Source organism: Denticeps clupeoides, chromosome 6, assembly GCF_900700375.1.
Source record: "Denticeps clupeoides chromosome 6, fDenClu1.1, whole genome shotgun sequence".
Lineage (NCBI taxonomy): Eukaryota > Metazoa > Chordata > Actinopteri > Clupeiformes > Denticipitidae > Denticeps > Denticeps clupeoides.
This window is the reverse complement of record NC_041712.1, coordinates 11,941,907-11,962,534: the sequence shown is the minus strand read 5'-3', so window position 1 is coordinate 11,962,534 and position 20,628 is coordinate 11,941,907. Positions and strand designations below refer to the sequence as shown.

Here is a 20,628-nt window from a genome sequence, read left to right as displayed (position 1 = left end):
TATTAGAGTAAGCTCACATGACAGTTTAACAATAGTAGATTTATTTTGAGAAACTGTAGCTAAAAATTTTTTAGTTAGATTTTGTGTTATGTAAATTGTTCTGTAAATAATGATTCTGCACCCACACAGTTAAACAGAAGCAGCAGCACAGAAAATATATGATTAAAATTAGGCGAGAATGTAATAATTGTGTGTTTATGAGATCTTGCCCTGGCTATTTTCTGAATATGCTGAATGTGTGTTTTGTGTTTGGATCAGGGTAACTCTGCGACCGTTCCACGTTTCGGTTCTGGAGAGAGGCTCGGCAGTTTGTGAACATGCGATCGCTTTGGCATGCGCCACATGGCCGATCACGGCGCGAGTCGCAAGTTTCACACTCTCCGAAGCAAGCGCACCGAAAAAAGCCCTTCGAGGAAGGATTCATTTTTGGCACATTCTCGTCCTTTTCCCGCGCAGGGGGCCTGATCCCGAGCTGTCAGCACCTCGGCGGTGACCTCTACAGAGCGCCGAGGTCCCGCTGTCCACCGCCTTCCACTCACACACCTGTTTGTCTCTTGGCTCTGCTGCGAACTGGCTAATGAGCGCAACTAATGAGTTTAGGCTCGACACGAACGCACACACTGAGCTCCCACCACTCCACCCACCACTCCACCCACGCTCCTCTCAGCGAGCCTCTCCCATCTGCTGAGATGTGCTGGTATCCTACACACACGCACGCACATGCAATCACACTGACATGACACAATATAACAAGGATTCATAAAAAATTTACTTCACCGTCCTGAGCAGCTCCAGATGAGGTCCTTTCTGTAATCTCAAACAGACCTGCACCGGTGAGGCCATGGTTCCTCATATATAACGTCCGATTCAGCTCATTCTCTAAGGAGCTGGTAATTAGCGGATGAGTTCAGTCGGTCGTGACTGAGCAGGAAAGTAAACATGGCTGCACTGTGATCTCTATTGCTCTCCGCTGCACGCTCTGAATTTAAAGCACCCTGCCGCAGTGTGAACCTGCAGCAGTTACCCTCAAACGGTTCTTCTTCAAACTCTATCCACATAGGCACGCCATGTTGCTAGGAATGACATTTTCTTTCAGTTTCACATCGAGCGATTGAGAAAAACAGCACCTTGCTCCAATTCCAGCCTTACTTATTACAGTGTGCTGCCTTAATAATGCCATTTTAGAGAGAAATGTACATGAGATTACTCATAGAGACCAACACAGTGTGTATTGGTGTGTGCTCCACCCAGTCTAATAATGTGCCTGGCCACGCCCCACTGTGTCAGCGCTTCTACCAAATCAACGTTTGGTCTGTTCCTTGTCTTGTCTCACTTAATTCTCACTTAATGCAGTTCAGTCAAGCTGTAATTATATCAAGAGTCGTTGTTCCAGCATACATGCACTTATTTAGTGACCGACATGCACGTCCAATTCTGCTGTAACAGGTGACAAGTGACAATTTGCTTGATTGCTTCTTGTGGTGTTTTTTTGTTTTTTTGTTTTAACCTCGCTCCTTATCACACAGCGCATCTCGCTCATTCAAGCCACCAAGACAGAACAGTACAGTATACACCTACAATGTCTGCCAACAACTCCTCTACTCCTTCCATCTACATATCTGTCGGGTTACAGGCATTTCTGCTGAAGCAAAATGACATATCAGTGGCACATTTTAAAATAGAACTAATGTTCTATTTGCCCACCAAGATTTATGTAAATCACCACAATTTTTAACATATCGTGTACTTTAGGTCAGGTGTATTTTGACATCAAACCTCACTGAGATGAAAGATTCTCTGGAAGGTCATTTTATTTATTAAGAACATTTTATTTCTTCCACAGGGAGACAATATAACATTTCATTAAATTATTTTTATTTCAGGAATTTTCTTATATACTACACACACACAGTAAAATGCCACACCTTGGGCCAACCTATTCACATGTTCTATATGTATGTTGCTTTAAAGAAGACACAAACTCCCATGTGTTTGTCGAACATTTCCATCGGCCTGTACACAAGCTGTTCCCAAGTGAGAAGTCCTGTGGGCAGATTCCAAACCAGTGAACCCAGGCCACACTGCCGGGAATGAGGAAGAAGTTCCCTTATCAAGAGCTCAGCCTACCCTCCGGAGTGGCTTAAGATGCAATTGATTACACAAAGGAAGCAGACAGAGAGAACGATGGGAAATTGTATCCCAAGACAATAGGGTTTGTAGCTATACATTGAACACATGCTTATCGACATATACACACTATTGCATTACATCAACACACACACACACTTAGCTCAGTGTCCAGGAACATACCTCCTGGCATGAAATGTCCCATACAGATTCATAAAAACCGTCTGTGTAAATTAAATCTGATTTGTACGCATGACTCACCTGCTTAGATAAAGTGATAAATAATTGATAACTCAAGCCTCCTACATTTAATCAGCAGAGCATCTTAAGGCTCACAGGGGAGATTAGAGTGTTTGACTTTGCAAATTCAGAATTTGTTAAGTATGCAAACAAATTGAACCAATATGTGAACAGGGACGTGTTCTTAATTTATGCCGCAATGAAATCCGGAGTTGCTTTCATGCAACAGGAAAAAGATAGGCAGAAAAAAGATAAAGATATTTGAATGAGTGCATATGCGTATGTGCTCAATTAAATAGTAAGGTCATGTGTACCTGTGTGTATATTTGTGCATGTAAGTGTGTGAGTCTGTGTGCAGTGGACTAATTAAATCCCACAGTCTGGTTGAGAGCAACTCCTTCCTCCTTGTTTAATCAATGTTGCTGTGATTCAATATGTGCCATTACATGAGCCACATGTACTGTACTGATACAGATGCTTATGTTCTGCTGCTCGGTATGCCTCTGTGTGTGTGTGTGTCTCTTAGTGTGTATGCACTTGTTCTAAATTAGGACTTTCAGGCTGCTTCACATAACTAGATCACATTTCTAGGTCTTTCTCTCATTTTCACATAGTGAAAACGTGTTTCAGCGAAAAGCAATTGAAATGTACTCAACGTCCAGCTCAACTGGACATCTGAAGCCTCCTCCATCTCCTCACCGATTCCATTACGGCCCGGGCCAACCCCTGAACTCAGTTCTTCAGAGGAGATTTACACACAGGCACACACACCATATTCCTGGGATTTACACCTAGACCTTTAAGGAAGGACCAGATATATTTTTTACTGCAAAGCTACATGAAATAAATAAATAAATCCAATCTGAGCAGAGGCGTGTTTTTCATTTTATTACTTTCCCTTTTCTTTTCATATAAAAATAGCTGCATGCCCAAGACACCCCTGGAAAAGGACAATGGCTTCATTCTTTAGAGAAGACAGGCAGATAACAAGCTTATTAGTATAAAGGAGCTTCCAAACACCAAACTTTTTTTTTTTAATGGCCAACATGAACAAAGACACTCAGAAGAAAAGGTGTTATTTATTTTACTGACTGACATCCAACCAAGCTGACAGGAGAATGTGTGAGCTGGATAAAAGTGTTTCAAAAGAGAAGCTCTTTTTGCAACAAAGGTAGGAAGCCAAGCCGTGCTTTCTTTAATGTACCTTAAATAAATAAACTGAAGAGGATTCTGTGTCAAGCTTTCACTGCTGATGTGACTTCCGTTACTATTTCTGCTGCTGTTGCAAGGAACCAATTAAAAGAATCTGTTGCAAGGCTTTACTTTATGTATCTTGGGTTTGTCTGAAAGAACGTAGCGCATTTGAAATCCACCCTAGTATGCCATTTGGTATCTGAAGTGCCTGCAGAAGTTTACCAACCAAGGAATGAGACAGTTCCTGCTTGCAAAAGCTAGACGAGCTGCAATCAGCAACCTCTCATCAACCTAGAAATCCGGCTAGTCTTATCAGACATGTTGTACCAGAGGGACTGGCCTGGTAATCAGTACCTTGCCGAACGAGTAAATGCAATGCGATGAAAAGAAGCCAATAATACTGGACACCAGGCTAATTAGCTGTAGCTGGGAGCAGAGGAAAAGCTACAGCTAACAACCCAGCCGGAACTCAGTCGCAGAGCATTCTTCTGGATAACAAGCAAGACCTACTGCATCCTGTTCCTGACATGTGAGCTTGTTTGCAGCATTCTTTGGCACCTTTCATATACTGCCACGAATCCAAGATTACTCCACTGTCAATAGTAACTATGGTAATGAAAATACCCTAGACTTGACCATGATATTAAAAGGCCTGCTTTAATTCTCCATCACTGTTGTCCACCCGGCAGCGGAGAAGAATGAATTTGTCCTGGCTCAGAGAAAAATGTTGTTGTTCAGTTAATGTGAACAAGTTTTTCATTTGCACCAGTAAAGTAGTTTAACTATTTTGCACAATGATGGTTAAATAATGAAATAATAATAATAAAAAAACTTTTTACAAGTGTCTTCTTACCGAAGAAAGAAAAAATGAAATGGCTGGACGTCTTGCAAGAAAATGATTTCTCATAAATATGTTTTTTCCCTTGTTCTTTCTCTCGTTTTTTGTGCCCTGGTAAGTGTTTGGCGTGTGATGAATCACAGCATGCAGGCTGGCTGACTACAGCACACAGGACACCAGCTCCACCGAACCCCCCGTAACCCAACCATCCCGTCCTCCTCAGCGTGGAGTCTGCTCTTCAGCTGGAGGAGCTGACTCATTAGAGCAATGGCAGAAACGAGGGAGGAGGACAGAAAAATCCCTTCTTTCACACCTACCAGAAGATAAAGGGCTGTTTGTGTGCACATGTGTCCGACATGTTCAGAAATTATACTGCTATGATGTACTCCATGTGTCGAGTGCAGCCTATCTGGAATCATCTGTGCCTTCTTCCAACAGCGTAATTGAGAAAATTTGTGGTATTAGTTGAAGAGAGAATCTGTGTTTAGGAATGTGTGTGTGTGTGTGTTGGTGTGTGTGCCACTCTAATGAGGCTCTCATGTACAGTGCATTCGGGAAATATTCACATTACCTTTCCCACATTTTGTTATGTTACAGCCTTATTTCAAAAATGGAGTAATTTTTTCCTCATAACTCTACACACAACACCCAATCGGATGTTCAATCCGAATCAAGTCTGGCCTCTGGCTGGGCCACTTAAGGGCATTCACAGAGTTGTCCTGAAGCAGCTCCTTTGATATCTTGGCTTTGTGCTTAGGGTCGTTTTCCTGCTGAAAGATGAGCGGTCAACCCAGGAGTTCAGGAGTGCTCTGGAGGAGGTTTTCATCCAGGAAGTCTCTGTATATTGCTCCCTCTATCCTGACTAGTCTCCCAGTTCCTGCAGCTGAAAAACATCCCAGAGCATGATGCTGCCACCACCATGCTTCACTGTAGGGATGGTATTGGCCTGGTGATGCGCTGTGCCTGTTTTCAACCAAACGTGACACCTGGCAATCACACCAAAGAGTTCAATCTTTGGCTCGTCAGACCAGAGAATTTTGTTTCTCATGGTCTGAGAGACCTTCAGGTGCCTTTTGGCAAACTCCCTCTAGAAGGTTCTCCTCTGTCCACAGAGGACCTTTGGAGCTCTGACAGAGTGACCATTGGGTTCCCCCCCCGATCGCTCAGTGTAGGTGGCTGGCTAGCTCTATGAGTCCTGGTGGTTTTGAACTTTTTCCACTTACGTTGTCGCTGTGTGCAAAGTTGAATCCATTTTGGAATAAGGCTGCAACATAACAAAATGTGGAGAAACCCATGCGCTGTGAATACTTTCCAGAAGCAATTTTGGACTTCATTACAGCCACAGGTTCACTGGTGTGTAAAAGTCGATGAAGGGATTGTTTAGGCAAAGAACATAGGACAAGGATTTCTTTGCTTTCATGGAATATTAATGTACAGGAAATCAGGAAATATTTCTTTGTGTACAGTATACCACAGATATTCACAATGTGATTGGTTATAATGTATGAAACAAGCAACTAACTGTTCTTTTATTGCTTTATTTATCTAATTGTCCTAGTCGCAATGCAGTGTAACAAGCACATGCCTGGCTGAATGATGCTGCTTAGCAACAGCTGGATCATACATGGGGCTATTTTTAATTCTGGAAACTAAATCTGGAGTTTCATCTTTATTCATTATGATGCCTTTATGTGCATTTCAGGCTTGCATTTCTAAAAGTGCATTTCTATATACATTTTTTGCACTGAATGGTAAAATATTCCCTTTATATTCATCAGAAATTAAAGCCTGTCACTGAGAAACATTTTGCAACTTTATGGTAAAACTGAACAGCTTCAGCCATAAGAGCATGGAAGAGGAATGCTGTGTTGCCACAAAGACTAGTGGACAAATAGTGTCTTGTTATTGCCGCCACAAATTGTTGACAGCACATACAGTTGCTGGCAGTGAACATTTCATTGTCTAAAATGTGCCGCGAAAACAAAAACCATTTTTCTTCATGGGGCCAATGAGCTGACAGTGTGAGAACTTCTGTTCTTATGAATGTCACTCATTAATAAATAAAGTCTTTTTATCATTCATATTTCTTTTACCCTGAAGACAAAGACGTGATGTGAATGCGCCATCGTGTCTTACCTGCTGACTGTGACATTTCCTGTGACTCTGCGCTGGTCAGCATGAGTACCATCACAGTGAAGAGAGATGAGGTTGCTGTCCATTTGACCGACATGATGTTTAGACTCCCAGCATCCCCTGCACTGACCCTGTGCTCCGTTTATTTAGGTGGGGAAACTGAAACACACAGAAAAAAAAGATGTTTTACTAAAAACACAAGATAATGTAATCATTAAGAGATGTGACGGGTGGTATATTGCACCAAACACACCCATAACCAAAAATAAGCTAATTTACCCATTTTTCCATATTTATCCAAGCTGACCTCATTGTTAAATCCTAGTTCTACTCATCATTTACTCCCATCCACCTATAAATCTATCTAAGTCCACTTATGTAGGTCAAGGCATGCAGGCTATGGAGTCTATTATTTCAGCTTTTGCATACAAATCTTCTACAGTGCATTTGGGCAGGGCCAATTTAGGGACCATCAAATCTGCTGGAGAACTTATTCTGCATTCCACACAAACCAGAAGCAGGCCTGTCTTTAAAGTTTCCTTCCAGAATAAATTTTATATATGTACTGGTAAAGAAATCTTCAAAGAGACAGCATATAGAAATGGCTGAAAAGAGAACACAGGTGGAACCACCATTCTCAAAAAACCCACACATCCACCAGAAGAGAGTACATTGTTTGGTGGATCCTGGGCTTACATTGAGGAACAGTGAAATGTGCATGGTCCTCCTTCCAAACCTGTGTTAGATCTCTCATCCATCTCATTAAATCTCTGTTTAAATGATAAAATCACATTCATGTCCTGCCTTCTCCGTCACACTGCTCAGAATCATTGGACAGAAGTACCGCTGTACTAGATAAAGTAGGGGGTGGGAGAGGTGGGTAGGTAAAAAAAAGATACAGTCCCAGTGTGTGTTTCTCCCTCTCTCTCTCTCTCTCTCTCTCTTTGAAGCCCATACACACAGCCCATGCAGGGCGAACAAGAGAAAACAGCTTGAGACCTGCTTGTGAGTGATGGCTGTGTGAGTGAGTCTGTCTGGGAGTGAACGAAAGCCAAAGCGAGGGGTACAGGCATGTACTGATGTGCACAATGGGAGGTAAGAGGGAGAGAAAATAAATTTGAGTCTGAACATGTATGTATGCGTGTTTGATTGCCATGCAGGAGAGGTGTAGCATGCATGTTGTTGCCAGTAAACCTGATGTAGGCTGCCAGACACACCGTGTGTTGCCACCCCCCCACACCCACTCTCTCATTTGATAAATCAATTAAAGGGGCTCTTTGGATGAAGTGCCACAGAAGTGGCCCTCTCTCCTACACACACACACACACACACACACACACACACACACACATCTGAGGTTTGGCTGCTCTGCTGGGCTGTGCAGTACCAGCGTCCAGTTGGTTGTACTGATTAGCCATCTGCGAACCCAAACTGTCTCTTCTGCTCCATGGTTCTTTAATCACAGAGCAGATTCCCTGGCTTTCGGGCAGCTCTGTGGGAGTTTTCCCAATCTGATACTTTCTGATCCCCACTTATGCGAAATAGTTGCTGGAAAAAATTGCTGAAAAAATAAGACAACATATAAGTGAGCCAGACTGTTTTAATCACTGTCATAACGTCTGAGATCAGTAGATTAAAAAGCATGGCTGTATGAGGAACCTTCAGAAGGTCTTCAGGCCACATCCAGTCAGACAGTGCTGTCTTGATAATCACATAGACAGCATCAAGCCCACTGGTAAAGTTCATGGCATTGGCAAAATGAAAAGGTGACTTGAATCTGACTTTAACCAACCCCTGTTCGTAAAATGATCACAAACTGTGACTAAATGTCACTGTATTTAGGGATTTGATCATGGAGTGCACACCTAAAAACATGAACACTTGCTAAACTTTAATCTGTCACACCTAATACAATAGTAAAAAAAAAATTGACGTAATCTGATGTAATGTTTAGCCAGTGTTTTATAGTGTATGGATGCATTGAAAAAGTAAACCATAGCTGTTGTTTGTTTAATTATTTTTTTGGCCCGGGCCGTAATGGAATCGGTGAGGAGATGGAGGAGGCTTCAGATGTCCAGTTGAGCTGGACGTTGAGTACATTTCAATTGCTTTTCGCTGAAACACGTTTTCATTACAGAAGAGAGAAAATATTAGTTTGTTCTTTTAAACTAAGCAGTTTGTTTGGTTTATTTGCATTGTGGCAATGCTAAAATATTAGGTGGGACAGATTGATTAAGTTTTAGTGTTTAGCTAATTTTCACTCTTTTCAGTGTAGGCACCACAGCCAACAACACTGATGGATTTTTTTTTTTTTTATAAATAAATAATGGCACTTCAAAAAGTCATGACTGATACAATCAGACACATTTTTTGCACATCTGTATTAGTACAGACCATTTCTGTTCAGCTCTCTTGTTGACCCATTTCATGTAATAATATGAATGCATCGGTTTGGTTTGGTTTGGTCATATATTGCTATATATTTCATTACATGCTATAAAGAAATCGAAATGCATTATAAGGAAAATAGTTTTTATTGAATTTAGGTGGTTCAATCAGCCCCATTGCCAAAAGGTGTAAAAAAATTAAGCTCCTGGCGACACAGTGTCCACTTAAGAACATTTGTGAAACACAACGGGTCTTTCTGAAGAGCTCAGGGACTTTAAGCATGGTACTCTGACAGGATTCAATCTGTAAGATGTTTCACGGTCAACTATTAGTGGTATCATTGACAAGCAGAGGCATTTAGGAATAACAGCAATTTAGCCATGAAGCAGAAAACCATGTAAAGTTAAAGTTGTGGTCCAGCTTTTAAGGTTCATGGTGAGTTAAATTCCCTAACACTCTCTTGATTCCATAGCTGAAGAGTTCCAAACTTCCACATGCATTAATAAAATCTGTGCGGCATGGATCAGGTTTCCATGGACGAGCAGCTGCACACACATATCACACCAAGTCCAGTGCCGAATGGAGAGTTTTTGGAAGTTTTTGGAAGAGGGATTATGGTGTGGGGTTTGGTTTAGGCCCCTATCAGTGAAGGGTAATCAGCATACCAAGACATTTTGGAGAACACCATGTTGCTCTTGCAGCTAAGAAAAATCAGTGCTGCCCATAAGACCTGTAAGAAAAGATGGGTGGAGATGTGTGCAGTCCCACAGCTCCAATGAAAACGGGCTCCTCTAATAAACTCTAAGAAAAGAATTATGCTTTCATGCTGTTATGTCTATGACTATGTCACCATAGCTTTAAGAGGATGTTATCGGAGATAACAGATTGTCATCTGATTAACTGATGTCACAGACTACGCTGACGTAGTCATGAAAGTCCAGATTACAAATAATCACACAGGCACAGTGACCCAGTGACTCCTTATTCATTCGTTATTAAAACCTCCTTGATAAAAGTGGATTCATATAATAAGAATGATAGGGAAAAAAAGTTCCTACGGGGAAGCACTGTGAATTGGCTGTAATCTCATACTTGGACAGAAGTGTTAAAGGCCGGGGCTACTATCTCCCCCACGAGGCCACAGCTTCAAAGCCGCAGAGAACTTCCTGAACGTCTCATCACCCCAAACAAAAATCCTTTGCACGAACAAGAGCTTCCTCCGCTTCCAATCTGCATAAGCCGGCACATCTCACAAGGATAAAAGAGCAACAGTTACTCCCTCTGTCTGTGGGACTGGTTTTAATTTAATTTTTTATAAGGACTGGGCTTCACACTTCGGCAGGAACGCTGAAAAGTATGGGCTTAAATAGGATGAGAAGCAGACAGATGGAACAAGACAAAAGCAGGACATGAGATGCTGTGTGAGAGGAGCATGTGTTTATATCTTAGCAGGGACCACATGTCCTCACGAGTGAAATATCAGTAAACGTGTGGAGGGAGCAAGTGGACTCCTTAATCCTCTCTGCCTTTGATTCAGCCTTTCCCTACGGATGCTTCGTAGCTACTGCAATTAGAAGGAGAGGGAGTTCTCAGAATTTCTGCCAAATACTTACCCTGTTCTTCTGTATTTTTAAAAACGCTTTCATTTCTTTCAGCATTTTCATATCCTACCCTGCATCCACCACCCTCCAAATAATTTAAGAGTAAATGCTATGTTGAGCAATATCCATGGGGCAAGCAATGAAAATATTGTTTATTTATGAATACCGTATTAAGAAGACTGTTTTCAAGAAAGTGGCGTACACATATTAAAGAGAAAAAAATATAAAAATAGTACAGGCCAAATGTTTGGACACACCTTCTCATTCAATGTGTTTTCTTTATCTTCATAACCATTTACATCGGTAGATTCTCACTGAAGGCATCAAAACTACGAATGAACACATGTGGAGTTATGTACTTAACAAAAAGTGGAGACCTGACCACCACAGTCACCGGACCTGAACCCAATCAAGATGGTTTGGGGTGAGCTGGACCGCAGAGTGAAGGCAAAGTGGCCAACAAGTGCTAAACACCTCTGGGAACTCCTTCAAGACTGTTGGAAAACCATTTCACATGTGAAGTGATGTATCACATGTGACAATCACTTCACTTTATTTCAGGTGACGACCTCTTGAAGCTCATCGAGAGAATGCCAAGAGTGTGCAAAGCCGTAATCAGAGCAAAGGACAGCGGTTTTGAAGAAACTAGAATATAAAACATGTTTTCACTTATTTCACCTTTTTTTGTTAAGTACATAACTCCACATGTGTTCATTCATAGTTTTGATGCCTTCAGTGAGAATCTACTAATATAAATGGTCATGAAGATAAAGAAAACACATTGAATGAGAAGGTGTGTCCAAAATTTTGGCCTGTACTGTGTGTGTCTGTGTGTGTGTGTGTGTGTGTGTGTGTGTGTGTGTCTGTGTGTGTATATATATACACACACACACATTTATATATAGCGAGAGAGAGAGAGAGAGAAAGCTATAGAGCTATAGAGATTTTTTACAGATAAAGTTGTTATTTAATGAAAAAAAGAAAAAAAACGCAATAAACAATATAGCAAAATCAATATTTGATCAATACCTTACATTGGGGCTTTTGTTCATTTACACAAATTGCTTACATCTTTGATAAACAGTTTTAGATTAAAAAAAAAAAAAGTATTTTGCTAAACATTGTATATTACTGAATCCTAATCTTTTTCACCTTTTACTGTTTATATATTCGGGTTCATGTGCATGTGGGGTAAAACCATGTATCTACTACCATGTATCTTCTACCAGGGTGGTAGTAGCCTAGTCGGTAAGACACTCACCTATGAACCAGAAGACCCAGGTTCAAACCCCACTTACTACCATTGTGTTCCTGAGCAAGACACTTAACCCTAAGTTGCTCCAGGGGGGGACTGTCCCTGTAACTACTGATTGTAAGTCGCACTGGATAAATGCTGTAAATGTAAATGTATTTTAGCTTTACTATTATGTAGTGCATGCATACTAGAGCATGCTTTAAATGCTTATTTACAAAAGAGAAAGACATTGGCTTTGGTAGTTACATTTATTACATAGTAATGTACTAGAACAACATGTGTGTGTGTGTGTGTGTGTGTGTGTGCTACTCTTTCCTTACAGACTAGTGATGGATGTACAGGTCCTTCTGAAAATACACAGCAGAACAATGTGTATTTGTGGGGGCACTGGGACATTGTAAAAGTGCTGCAGAATATTAGCCACACACACACACCTTATTTAGCTTGCTGATTTATCTGTAGATCTTGTATATATCCAAAAGCACAGAATTGCACATGCACACACACACACACACACACACACACACACACACACACACACACAATGTGTTTCCAATAAACTGACTTTCTTCTCCATGCATTTAAACATCTTGAATAAATAATGTGCAGAACTTAAAAATGGATATTCAGTGACTGGACATATGGTGCATAACGCAGTCGGAAAGGAAAGGCAGAGCGAACTAATTAAACCCACGAGAGCTCAACACAGAAAGAGTTTGTTAGCAGGTCAGCCAGGATGTGGGCCTCACTGTAGTTTGTATCTTACTGTAAACACATCCAGTCCATAATTAAAACCAGACTTCGTCCTGCAGCAAAAATGCCACCCCGGTGATTTGATGAAGTCGACGTGAGCAGCAGAATAAATCCTGAAGCAGGGGGTTGATTTTTGCCCAGCAAACCCATTCAACCCTGATCACTTCCAATCCGTTAAATCTGGACTTGTTCTGAGAGTAGAGGGGTTGGGTTCAACTTCACTCTCATCTACAAAATTTAAGGTCACATGAAAAAATGAAAAGGGGTTTATTTCCATTAGCATCTGTAAGTGTCAGTAACAACTGCATTCATCAGTGTATTGTTGGCTCAACTTGAATTTCCTCTACTGCTTCAGCAGCAAATGTTCTACTTGTACTTACGTTCTTCATGTAATTGTCAGACTATCAACGGTCTTGTTAAAATTATGCAACTGTCACATTCATGCACAATGAATGTACAGTTATGATGATCGATTTGGCTGAAGAAATTATTTTTTGATTAATTGATTCATTGGATAATTCAATTAGTTAGATAGACATGTAATAAAACAGGGAAAGACAAATGATGAAACATATGAGGCCGAATTATACACAATTATACACCGAATTAAACACAGGTTAAACAATAAGGGTAATGACCGAGACAAGGAACAGGCTAACACAATCAGGGTCAAAAGGTTAAGCATGTAGGGAAAGTGTTGGAGACAGCTTGGGGCAGTGGTAGCCTAGCGGTTAAGGAAGTGACCCTGTAATCAGAAGGTTGCCAGTTCGAATCCCGATCCGCCAAGGTGCCACTGAGCAAAGCACCGTCTCCCCACACTGTTCCCCGGGCGCCTGTCATGGCTGCCCAGGGTGATGGGTTCAATGCAGAGGCAATGACCAAGAGGACAAATTTCACTGTGTGCACCGTGTGCTGTGCTGCTGTGTATCACAAGTGACAATCACTTCACTTTACTTTTTACATGGTTAAGAATGCCAACATGGTACAGTTTGTTACATGCCACATGGCACAGTTCTGATATCATTCAGGTTCTCTCTGTGTTCTGCTGTCCAAGTTCATGAACAGGTTGGTAAGATGAAGAGGTGAAAGGGTTAGCTTAAGTAATTAAGATAACCATCCCAGGCCACACCAGTAGGTGGCAGAGGAGCACACCCGTACTTCCCGTGAGCAACGAGCTCGTCGCCAGCGTTGCTCTTTAATACAGAGTGAGTTTGAGCCCCAGGAAGTGGGAAGGCAGGAGACATGATTAACCTGCCTCAGCCCCCCACTGACAAGGGGAAGCAGCCCCAGTTCCCCTCCAACAGATTACCAATATGAGAGAGCAAAGACTGGAGCAGAAATAAATAGTGGGGTACGCACACACACACACACACACACACACACACACACACACCATGCAGGCCATGAAGCATGAAGCTGGGAAGGAGCAAGCTTTCCACTTCATTACATATACCCCATACAACTACCCCCACCTACACACGCTCTGTGTGTGTGTGTGTGTGTGTCTCTTTTCTACCTCTGCTTTTACTTCACATTTTCCCACATATATTTCCAAATTTCTCTTACACCCCAACCCCCAAATGAAGCGCCCATTACATTCTCTATAATCCTCCTATATTGAATTCTTAATCGTGGCCATTTCTGGACTGTCTTCATCCCAAAGACATTTTTTTTCCTCAGAACCTCAGGTTGCCTCTCCTGACCCATAGCGCCCATATGACAGTGAGCAACCTGCAGCTGATGCCAGCTGAGAAATGGGCACAGAGAAATCATGACAGGCTCTGTGCTATTAACAATCTGATCCAGCACATCCTCTTTAATTAGCAAGTGGTAATTACTTCTAAACTCCCCAACATGCAGAATTTATTAGTTAAGAACCCCTGACTTGAAATTTAAGTATAACTGATTCAGTTATACGATGCTGACCTCTCCCTTATTTATCCAACATACATGCTGCTCATGAACAGTCTACCATTTAATTAATGTCCAGACATGCTCCTCTATTTCATTTCTCTCTGGGCCGTATTTTACCCAGTTCACCAATGTCACAGCATTTACGTCTTCTGGATTTACTGAAATAAACAGATTCAGGACTGCTTGCCAGCAGGGGTTTTATAGGCATCTTGGGACCAGGCTGCTACCAACTCAAATATTTACACAGATTATCAGATCTCGAACTCAAGCACTACATTGTGTGCCTTATAGTGTTATAACTATTTCTGTCATCATAAACTCAGACTGCAATGTTGTTATCTAACAAGCTTTAAAAAGCAGGGAGCCAACATGCAAGCTGTCATCTGTCTTGTGAACTACTTCTGATTACTAGACAATGTAAACCTGCTCCTGTCAAACGGCTTCTTCTGGTTCATTTCCTTCCATTCTACATATGCTCTTTATACCCCTTGCACACAGAGTATGTCAGCAACAGATGCAGTCCCTGTTACAGTAATCTCTTTACAAATCTAAATATGTAGATCATCACTTTAATTCAAACACCACGCCCCTTTGTGTTTGACCCATTGTGCTTTCTTTTGTAGCCATATGAAGTGCAAATTTTGTATAAAATTACCCCTCCACACATGCAGACACACATACAGACACATGGTTAAGTAACGCTTAGAGTAAAATTTGCCTGAAATCACCATGTCCATGGTGTTTATATGGTATAGGAAGCAAATGCAGCAGCTTAGCATCTCATCAAGATCTTCATACAAATTGCAGAAACCTCCTTTCCTCTAAAACTGAGGCAATTTGAACACACGAGTCGTGCATGCGGGTGTTGGGTTGAATGTAAAACTGCCGTGGCCCTGGTCACAGAGGCCCATCCCCTTTAAACTGAGGTCAGAGTGTCTGTGACGCAACATGAAAGCCACACAGTGACCTGCATATTAAAGCCAATCCAAATCCACTCTAGAGCAATGTGCACCACAGGGCACCACCCCAGAGCCTGACCCTTGACCTGCTGTGTGCATCTGCAGACCCTTACAAACCTCTGTCACCCCAGTGGATCATATAGGTGGGGTGCAGAGTCACAGAGACCACAAGGTCCTGGATCATGGGTGGAATACACAAGTAAATGAGAACTAAGGGACGTCCATATATAATTAAAAAGAATTATAGAAATAAAAGAAAGCTGCTGATGTCCTGTACTCCTGACGATTAAGTAATTGGCAATAATATAAATAAAACTGTATAGCTACTTTGAGAATATTTTCTCTATAACCTCCCTGTAGGGTAGGTTTATTGTTAAGGCTAATGCAGTAAAATGCTATGAGAACATTACTGGAGACCTGTGCTCAGACAGTAAGATGAGGCCAGTGCATTTAGCCCTGCGGTGACAGTCTGAGGAGATAGATGGCACCAGGGCTCAGAGACACTCGACTGGCATTAAAAGAACCAATGGAGCATGACAGAAGATATGAGGAACATCAGAGAGATGGAATAGAGGCAATGGATGAGGATGATGGACAGCCTATGTCCTGCGAGGGCGCTAGCTATGGAAAGGCTACAAATAGTGTCCCTTGGTATCTGCACTCTGACCTCCTACAGCATTCTGGGACAATAGTATCCATATATGTGAAGCAACAGTGTAGGCAACAAGATGGGCGTCGACAGTGTCAGGGACTCATCAAATGGCAAAGGCTACCACAATTTAACAAGGTTACTCTGAGAGAATGCAGCATGAGCCCAGATCAGATACATGCTTCCTATTTTCTCTTGCGGTGATCATATGTGTGTTTTCATCTTGGTTCTCTATTGATACTCAGCAAATAAAAAAAATATATATATAATGTCTGAGAATAAAGTATCATAATCATCTTCAGCATTATTTAAGTCGCTTAGATAATGAAGGCTTGTAAAGCAAGGCTAGTCAGTATGGCCTTCTAACATATGGTCCAGTATAAGGCATAGGAGGATGTCTAAGACGCTGAAGGTAAGACTGTAGACAAGACGTAGACAAAATGAAGGGTTTTATTTAGTTTAAAGCTGTGTTAAGTGTTTGGTTTAACACAATCTAAAATGAAGTCTGATCCAGTATCTTTCAATTGCCCAGGAAATCTAGGGAAGTCTGAGCCTGAGCCCCAGCAAAGGTTCATCACTGTCACTGTCACCGGCACCGTCGGCAACAGAGCAGAAAGTGTCTCTGTGGTGTGAAATTAAACAGGAGGGGACGGTATGAAGCAACAATCACTTAAATGGGAATCCAATAAAAAGACACTCAATCAACGCGGGTGCGAATAAAAAGGCGCAGCTGTCATTACGAGACATTAAGGACGAAACCAATCGGGCCAGTGGCCAACACCACGACAATGGCTCTGGACAACGATGAGGTGAGATCCAGCAGAATGGATGTCCACGTCCCATCGATTCCCTGCGGGACGAACTCGATTCGGGCCCATGAATTACAACTCACTTCTTTCAGCCATAAAGGGACATCGAGTCCATCCGTCGTACAAGGGTCATTACCCGGAGCATCCATCTCCAACGGCGTTTGTACAAACCCAACAATAAAAGAGGAACCAAGGTGTCCTGGGCCAACAGATACCACTGACAAAGAAGAGTACAAAACTGCAGAATTCCTGGCCGCTTTTCCTTTATTCCGTCCCCTCAACACAAAGTTGGCGAAGACAGAGACTGCCCACCTCAGCGTTTTCCTTAATGACGTTAAACAAACCCGGCCGCCCAAGAACCATTTGCACGCTGTCGCACGAGTGTGCAAACTTGACATTAATCAGACATGCCTCCTCACCAAAGCCGAGTGCTGAAGCCACCAGGAAAAAAAAGGCCTCCATTTGTCCTCCAGTAGTAATATGAACACTTCGTGCCCTCCTGAATATGAATGCGGTCTTTACGCAAGGTGAGACGGCGCGGAAAGCGGCACCACGCTACGCTTGTTGTTTGGGACTAGGAAAAAAAAAATTCAATAAAGCGGGACGGACAGAACTGTGAGACAGGGGAAGAAACACACACACACACACACACACACACACACACGTAAGCCTCTCCGGGGAAATATTCCGCTGATGCGCTGAATACGCCGGAGGGATTGGGGGCCGCACACAAGCAGGCGTACGAGGCAGGCGGACGCGGTGCCGCTCGCGGAGAGGCGGAGCTCGCACCTGCGAAAGCGACTCAGTAAGCGCTGCTCCGCGCCTGCTACGGGCCGTTAAGGTTCTCGCACTAATGAGATCACATCCGACCTCCGAGCCCTTCTTTCCTTTCGCCTCTTTTCTGCCTCGCTGTATATTATGGATCATTAGGAGCCGCGCCCGCCTTCCTCTGCTGATCAAAAGCAACTGTTTGGCTTCTGAGGGAGGGAAGAAAAGAGAGAGGGGAAGCAGGGGAACCACTACAGTTCATGTCAGTCAATACCATAATGAAATGACCGGTCTGGGCGACACTGTGCCTCTCGGTCTCCAGTCATTACACGGCCCGGCTCCCTTCCAGCGTAAAGCAAATTGTATTATGCTACCATCAATAATGCAGAGTCACATTTTATTGAAATTCAATGCAGATTCCCATTCGCAATGATGGAGACTGCCTCATGTGTGTCTCCGTGGAGACAGTGAGTGATGGACTCACCGTGGACGAGTGCAAATCACCAAAATGAAATGAGCAAGATGTGTGTTTTAGGGAAACGGGGTTAAGGGATTGGGGTTAAAAGATGTGTGCAGAAGTGTGTCTTTTCTACACATTGTTAACTGATACAGAGCAAAAGAAATTTTGCATGCATGTGTGTGTGTGAATGAGAGAGAGAGAGAGAGAGAGAGAGAGAACATTCTACTACTGAGACAGTTACTAGACACTGATTTACAGAACTGCTGTGAATGAATGAATGAATGAATGAATGAATGAATGAATGAATGAATGAATGAATGAATGAAATGATTATTGTCCATAATGCTTTGCAGTGTTAGTGAACTAAAACTTCTCATGTGAATTACTAGCAGCCCCTTTTGTAGTGTGTGTTTGTAGTGTGTGTGTGTGTGTGTGTGTGTGTGTGTGTGTGTGTGAGGCCTGCAGCTCTCTTCCTGGGGTAATGGGCAGCTGGGTGACATAAAAAAGGGAACAAAAGGGAAGGGAAAGTATGAACGCACAGAAAAGAGGAGCCACTGTTGAATCTAAATGAGATGTGGGGCTTTGATGATTCTTTTCATTAAGAGGCCCTTAAATTACACTAACCACCGCTTTGCTCTGCTCCTGAGCGAGAACACTACACAGAAAAAATAAGCACATTCTATCAGGTGTAGAGTTGTCCTTCCAGGCTACACTAGGTTGTCTGATCTCAAGGCGGGCATGGAAGCGGTATGGCACTGCGCCACTTTCAGCACCCACTTTGGAGAGCTCTGCCAGTTTGCAGCGCGCAGATGAGCCACGGCAACCTGACAACATGTCTGATTCAGATCACAATTTACTAAAAGCTCGGATAAATTTGGCCATTTTGAGCAAGCTGTTCGTTGGTAATGTTTTGGTTGATTCACCGATTCATTCTAAACTCGCACAGTATGGATCCTTCAAAATGTAAAAAAAATTATAAATAATAAGGCATGCAGAACTCCTCGGGGGGCGATTAAGACTCCTACAGCAGAAAATCTCCCATTCTGAGAAATATTCCACCACGCCTACGGATTATTTAACCGCTGTGGGGACGATCAATGAAAAAAAATCGATGGAGGCGAACAATGAATTTTAATTAAACTTTGCCAGCAAATAGGAACACCAGCAGAAGTTTCTGGTGGCGCAGGGTTACGGGGGATGTGCGCGTATTTGCCGGGGCACCCTGTGCGTAAATTGCGCCTGGATTGGATCTTTGTCGCACCAGCGCCCATATCATCATCATCATCATCATCATTATCATTACAATGACCATATTGTGAGAACAGAATAGTCAGGTTCATGACTTTTTACGCACAAAATATCAAGTTATTTGCATCATATGTGCGGAACCATTTCATGATATAGTGTAAAGTAAGAATGCAAATTAAACTTATACAAACACGCAATTCTCGTCCGGTTAAGATCAGTTTCTCGACAGATCACGGAACATCTGGATTGCAGTTTCCAATCGGATCGTATAAAAGTTCCGTTGACACAAAGTTCGAGGATTATGACACTTTTCAAATAACTTCACTCTCGCTCACCAAGAGAAGACAGCGGCGAACTGACCGTGTTTCCCGTCCGACTGCAGCTGCCGTCCCACGATGCAGCTCACACGCGTTCCGCGCCCATCCTCGCCGTGCGCGCTCCCGGCGCTACCTGTGCGCTCCGAAAAGCCGAATGTTACCCCCAAAAAGAGACGGGGGACATGAGGAGCACGGAGATGTTTTAAGAAATCTCAAATGAAATTGTCCACGCCCAAGGGGCTCCTTGGAGAAGAAGGGGGAGAAAGATAGAAAAAATGTAAAAAAAAAAAAAAAAAAAAAAAAAAAAAAAACCTAAATCCCCGGGCAGATTGAAATCCAGACCCCGTTATCTGTACGGTGATGCGGAGAGCGCGCGGCCGGCCATACAAATCGCTGAGCGCGCACACTGCTGCGGCGGCGGCGGCGGCGGCGGCGGCGGCGCGCCGCGCTCCTCCGGGTCCTAAAACCTCCGCGCGGACCCACCGGGTTTTACCCGTTTCGAACTCTCACTGTCATGCAGCTACGCGGGCTTCGAAAGTCGACATAAATCCGACATAAATCTGAGAAGAAAGAAAAAAAGAAATTATGAAACCATTAATCATACAAAGGGAGTAACATATATTAAAATATTCCAGACGGTATATATTATGTTCATGTGGCATGTCATGCAGATGCACACCTACCACACAGACTGAGGAAAAGAGGCTGTAAAATGGACAGACCATTCTGCCCAAGTGGGTTTTTCAGAACTGATCATTGCCATCAATTCTTGTCATCAGTGTTTTAAATTGAGAATGTTGCATAATTCCCCTTCTGTAGTTTGAGCCCTTACGGTTATCTGGCGTAGTGCTACAGAACCTTCATTTCTTTTTCAGAAGAGACAAAGTGTAACTGTCACAGTCGTCAGTGTCCATACCGATCAGCCATGTCAAGTACAACTCAGCCTTTCCTGTCTTTCTGTCACCTACACACACA

The 20,628-nt window shown here is 42.7% G+C and overlaps 1 protein-coding gene across 4 annotated transcripts in view; it reads right to left on the bottom strand.

Annotated features, from left to right (window-relative positions):
- Window positions 1-19,854, bottom strand: part of LOC114792472 (roundabout homolog 1-like) — a 144,919-nt gene extending 125,065 nt beyond the window's left edge. For 3 of the 4 annotated variants that reach the window (XM_028983648.1, XM_028983645.1, XM_028983647.1), the window contains exons 1-2: window positions 19,697-19,854; window positions 6,536-6,691 (exon numbers count right to left, since the gene is read on the bottom strand). In XM_028983648.1, coding sequence (XP_028839481.1) covers window positions 6,536-6,629 — 94 coding nt within the window. In that variant the 5' untranslated portion in view covers window positions 6,630-6,691; window positions 19,697-19,854. Of the gene's footprint in view, window positions 1-6,535; window positions 6,692-17,649; window positions 17,693-19,696 lie in introns of those variants that run through there. The other variant, XM_028983646.1, reaches the window with a different exon arrangement.
- Between the last annotated feature and the right edge of the window lie 774 nt (window positions 19,855-20,628).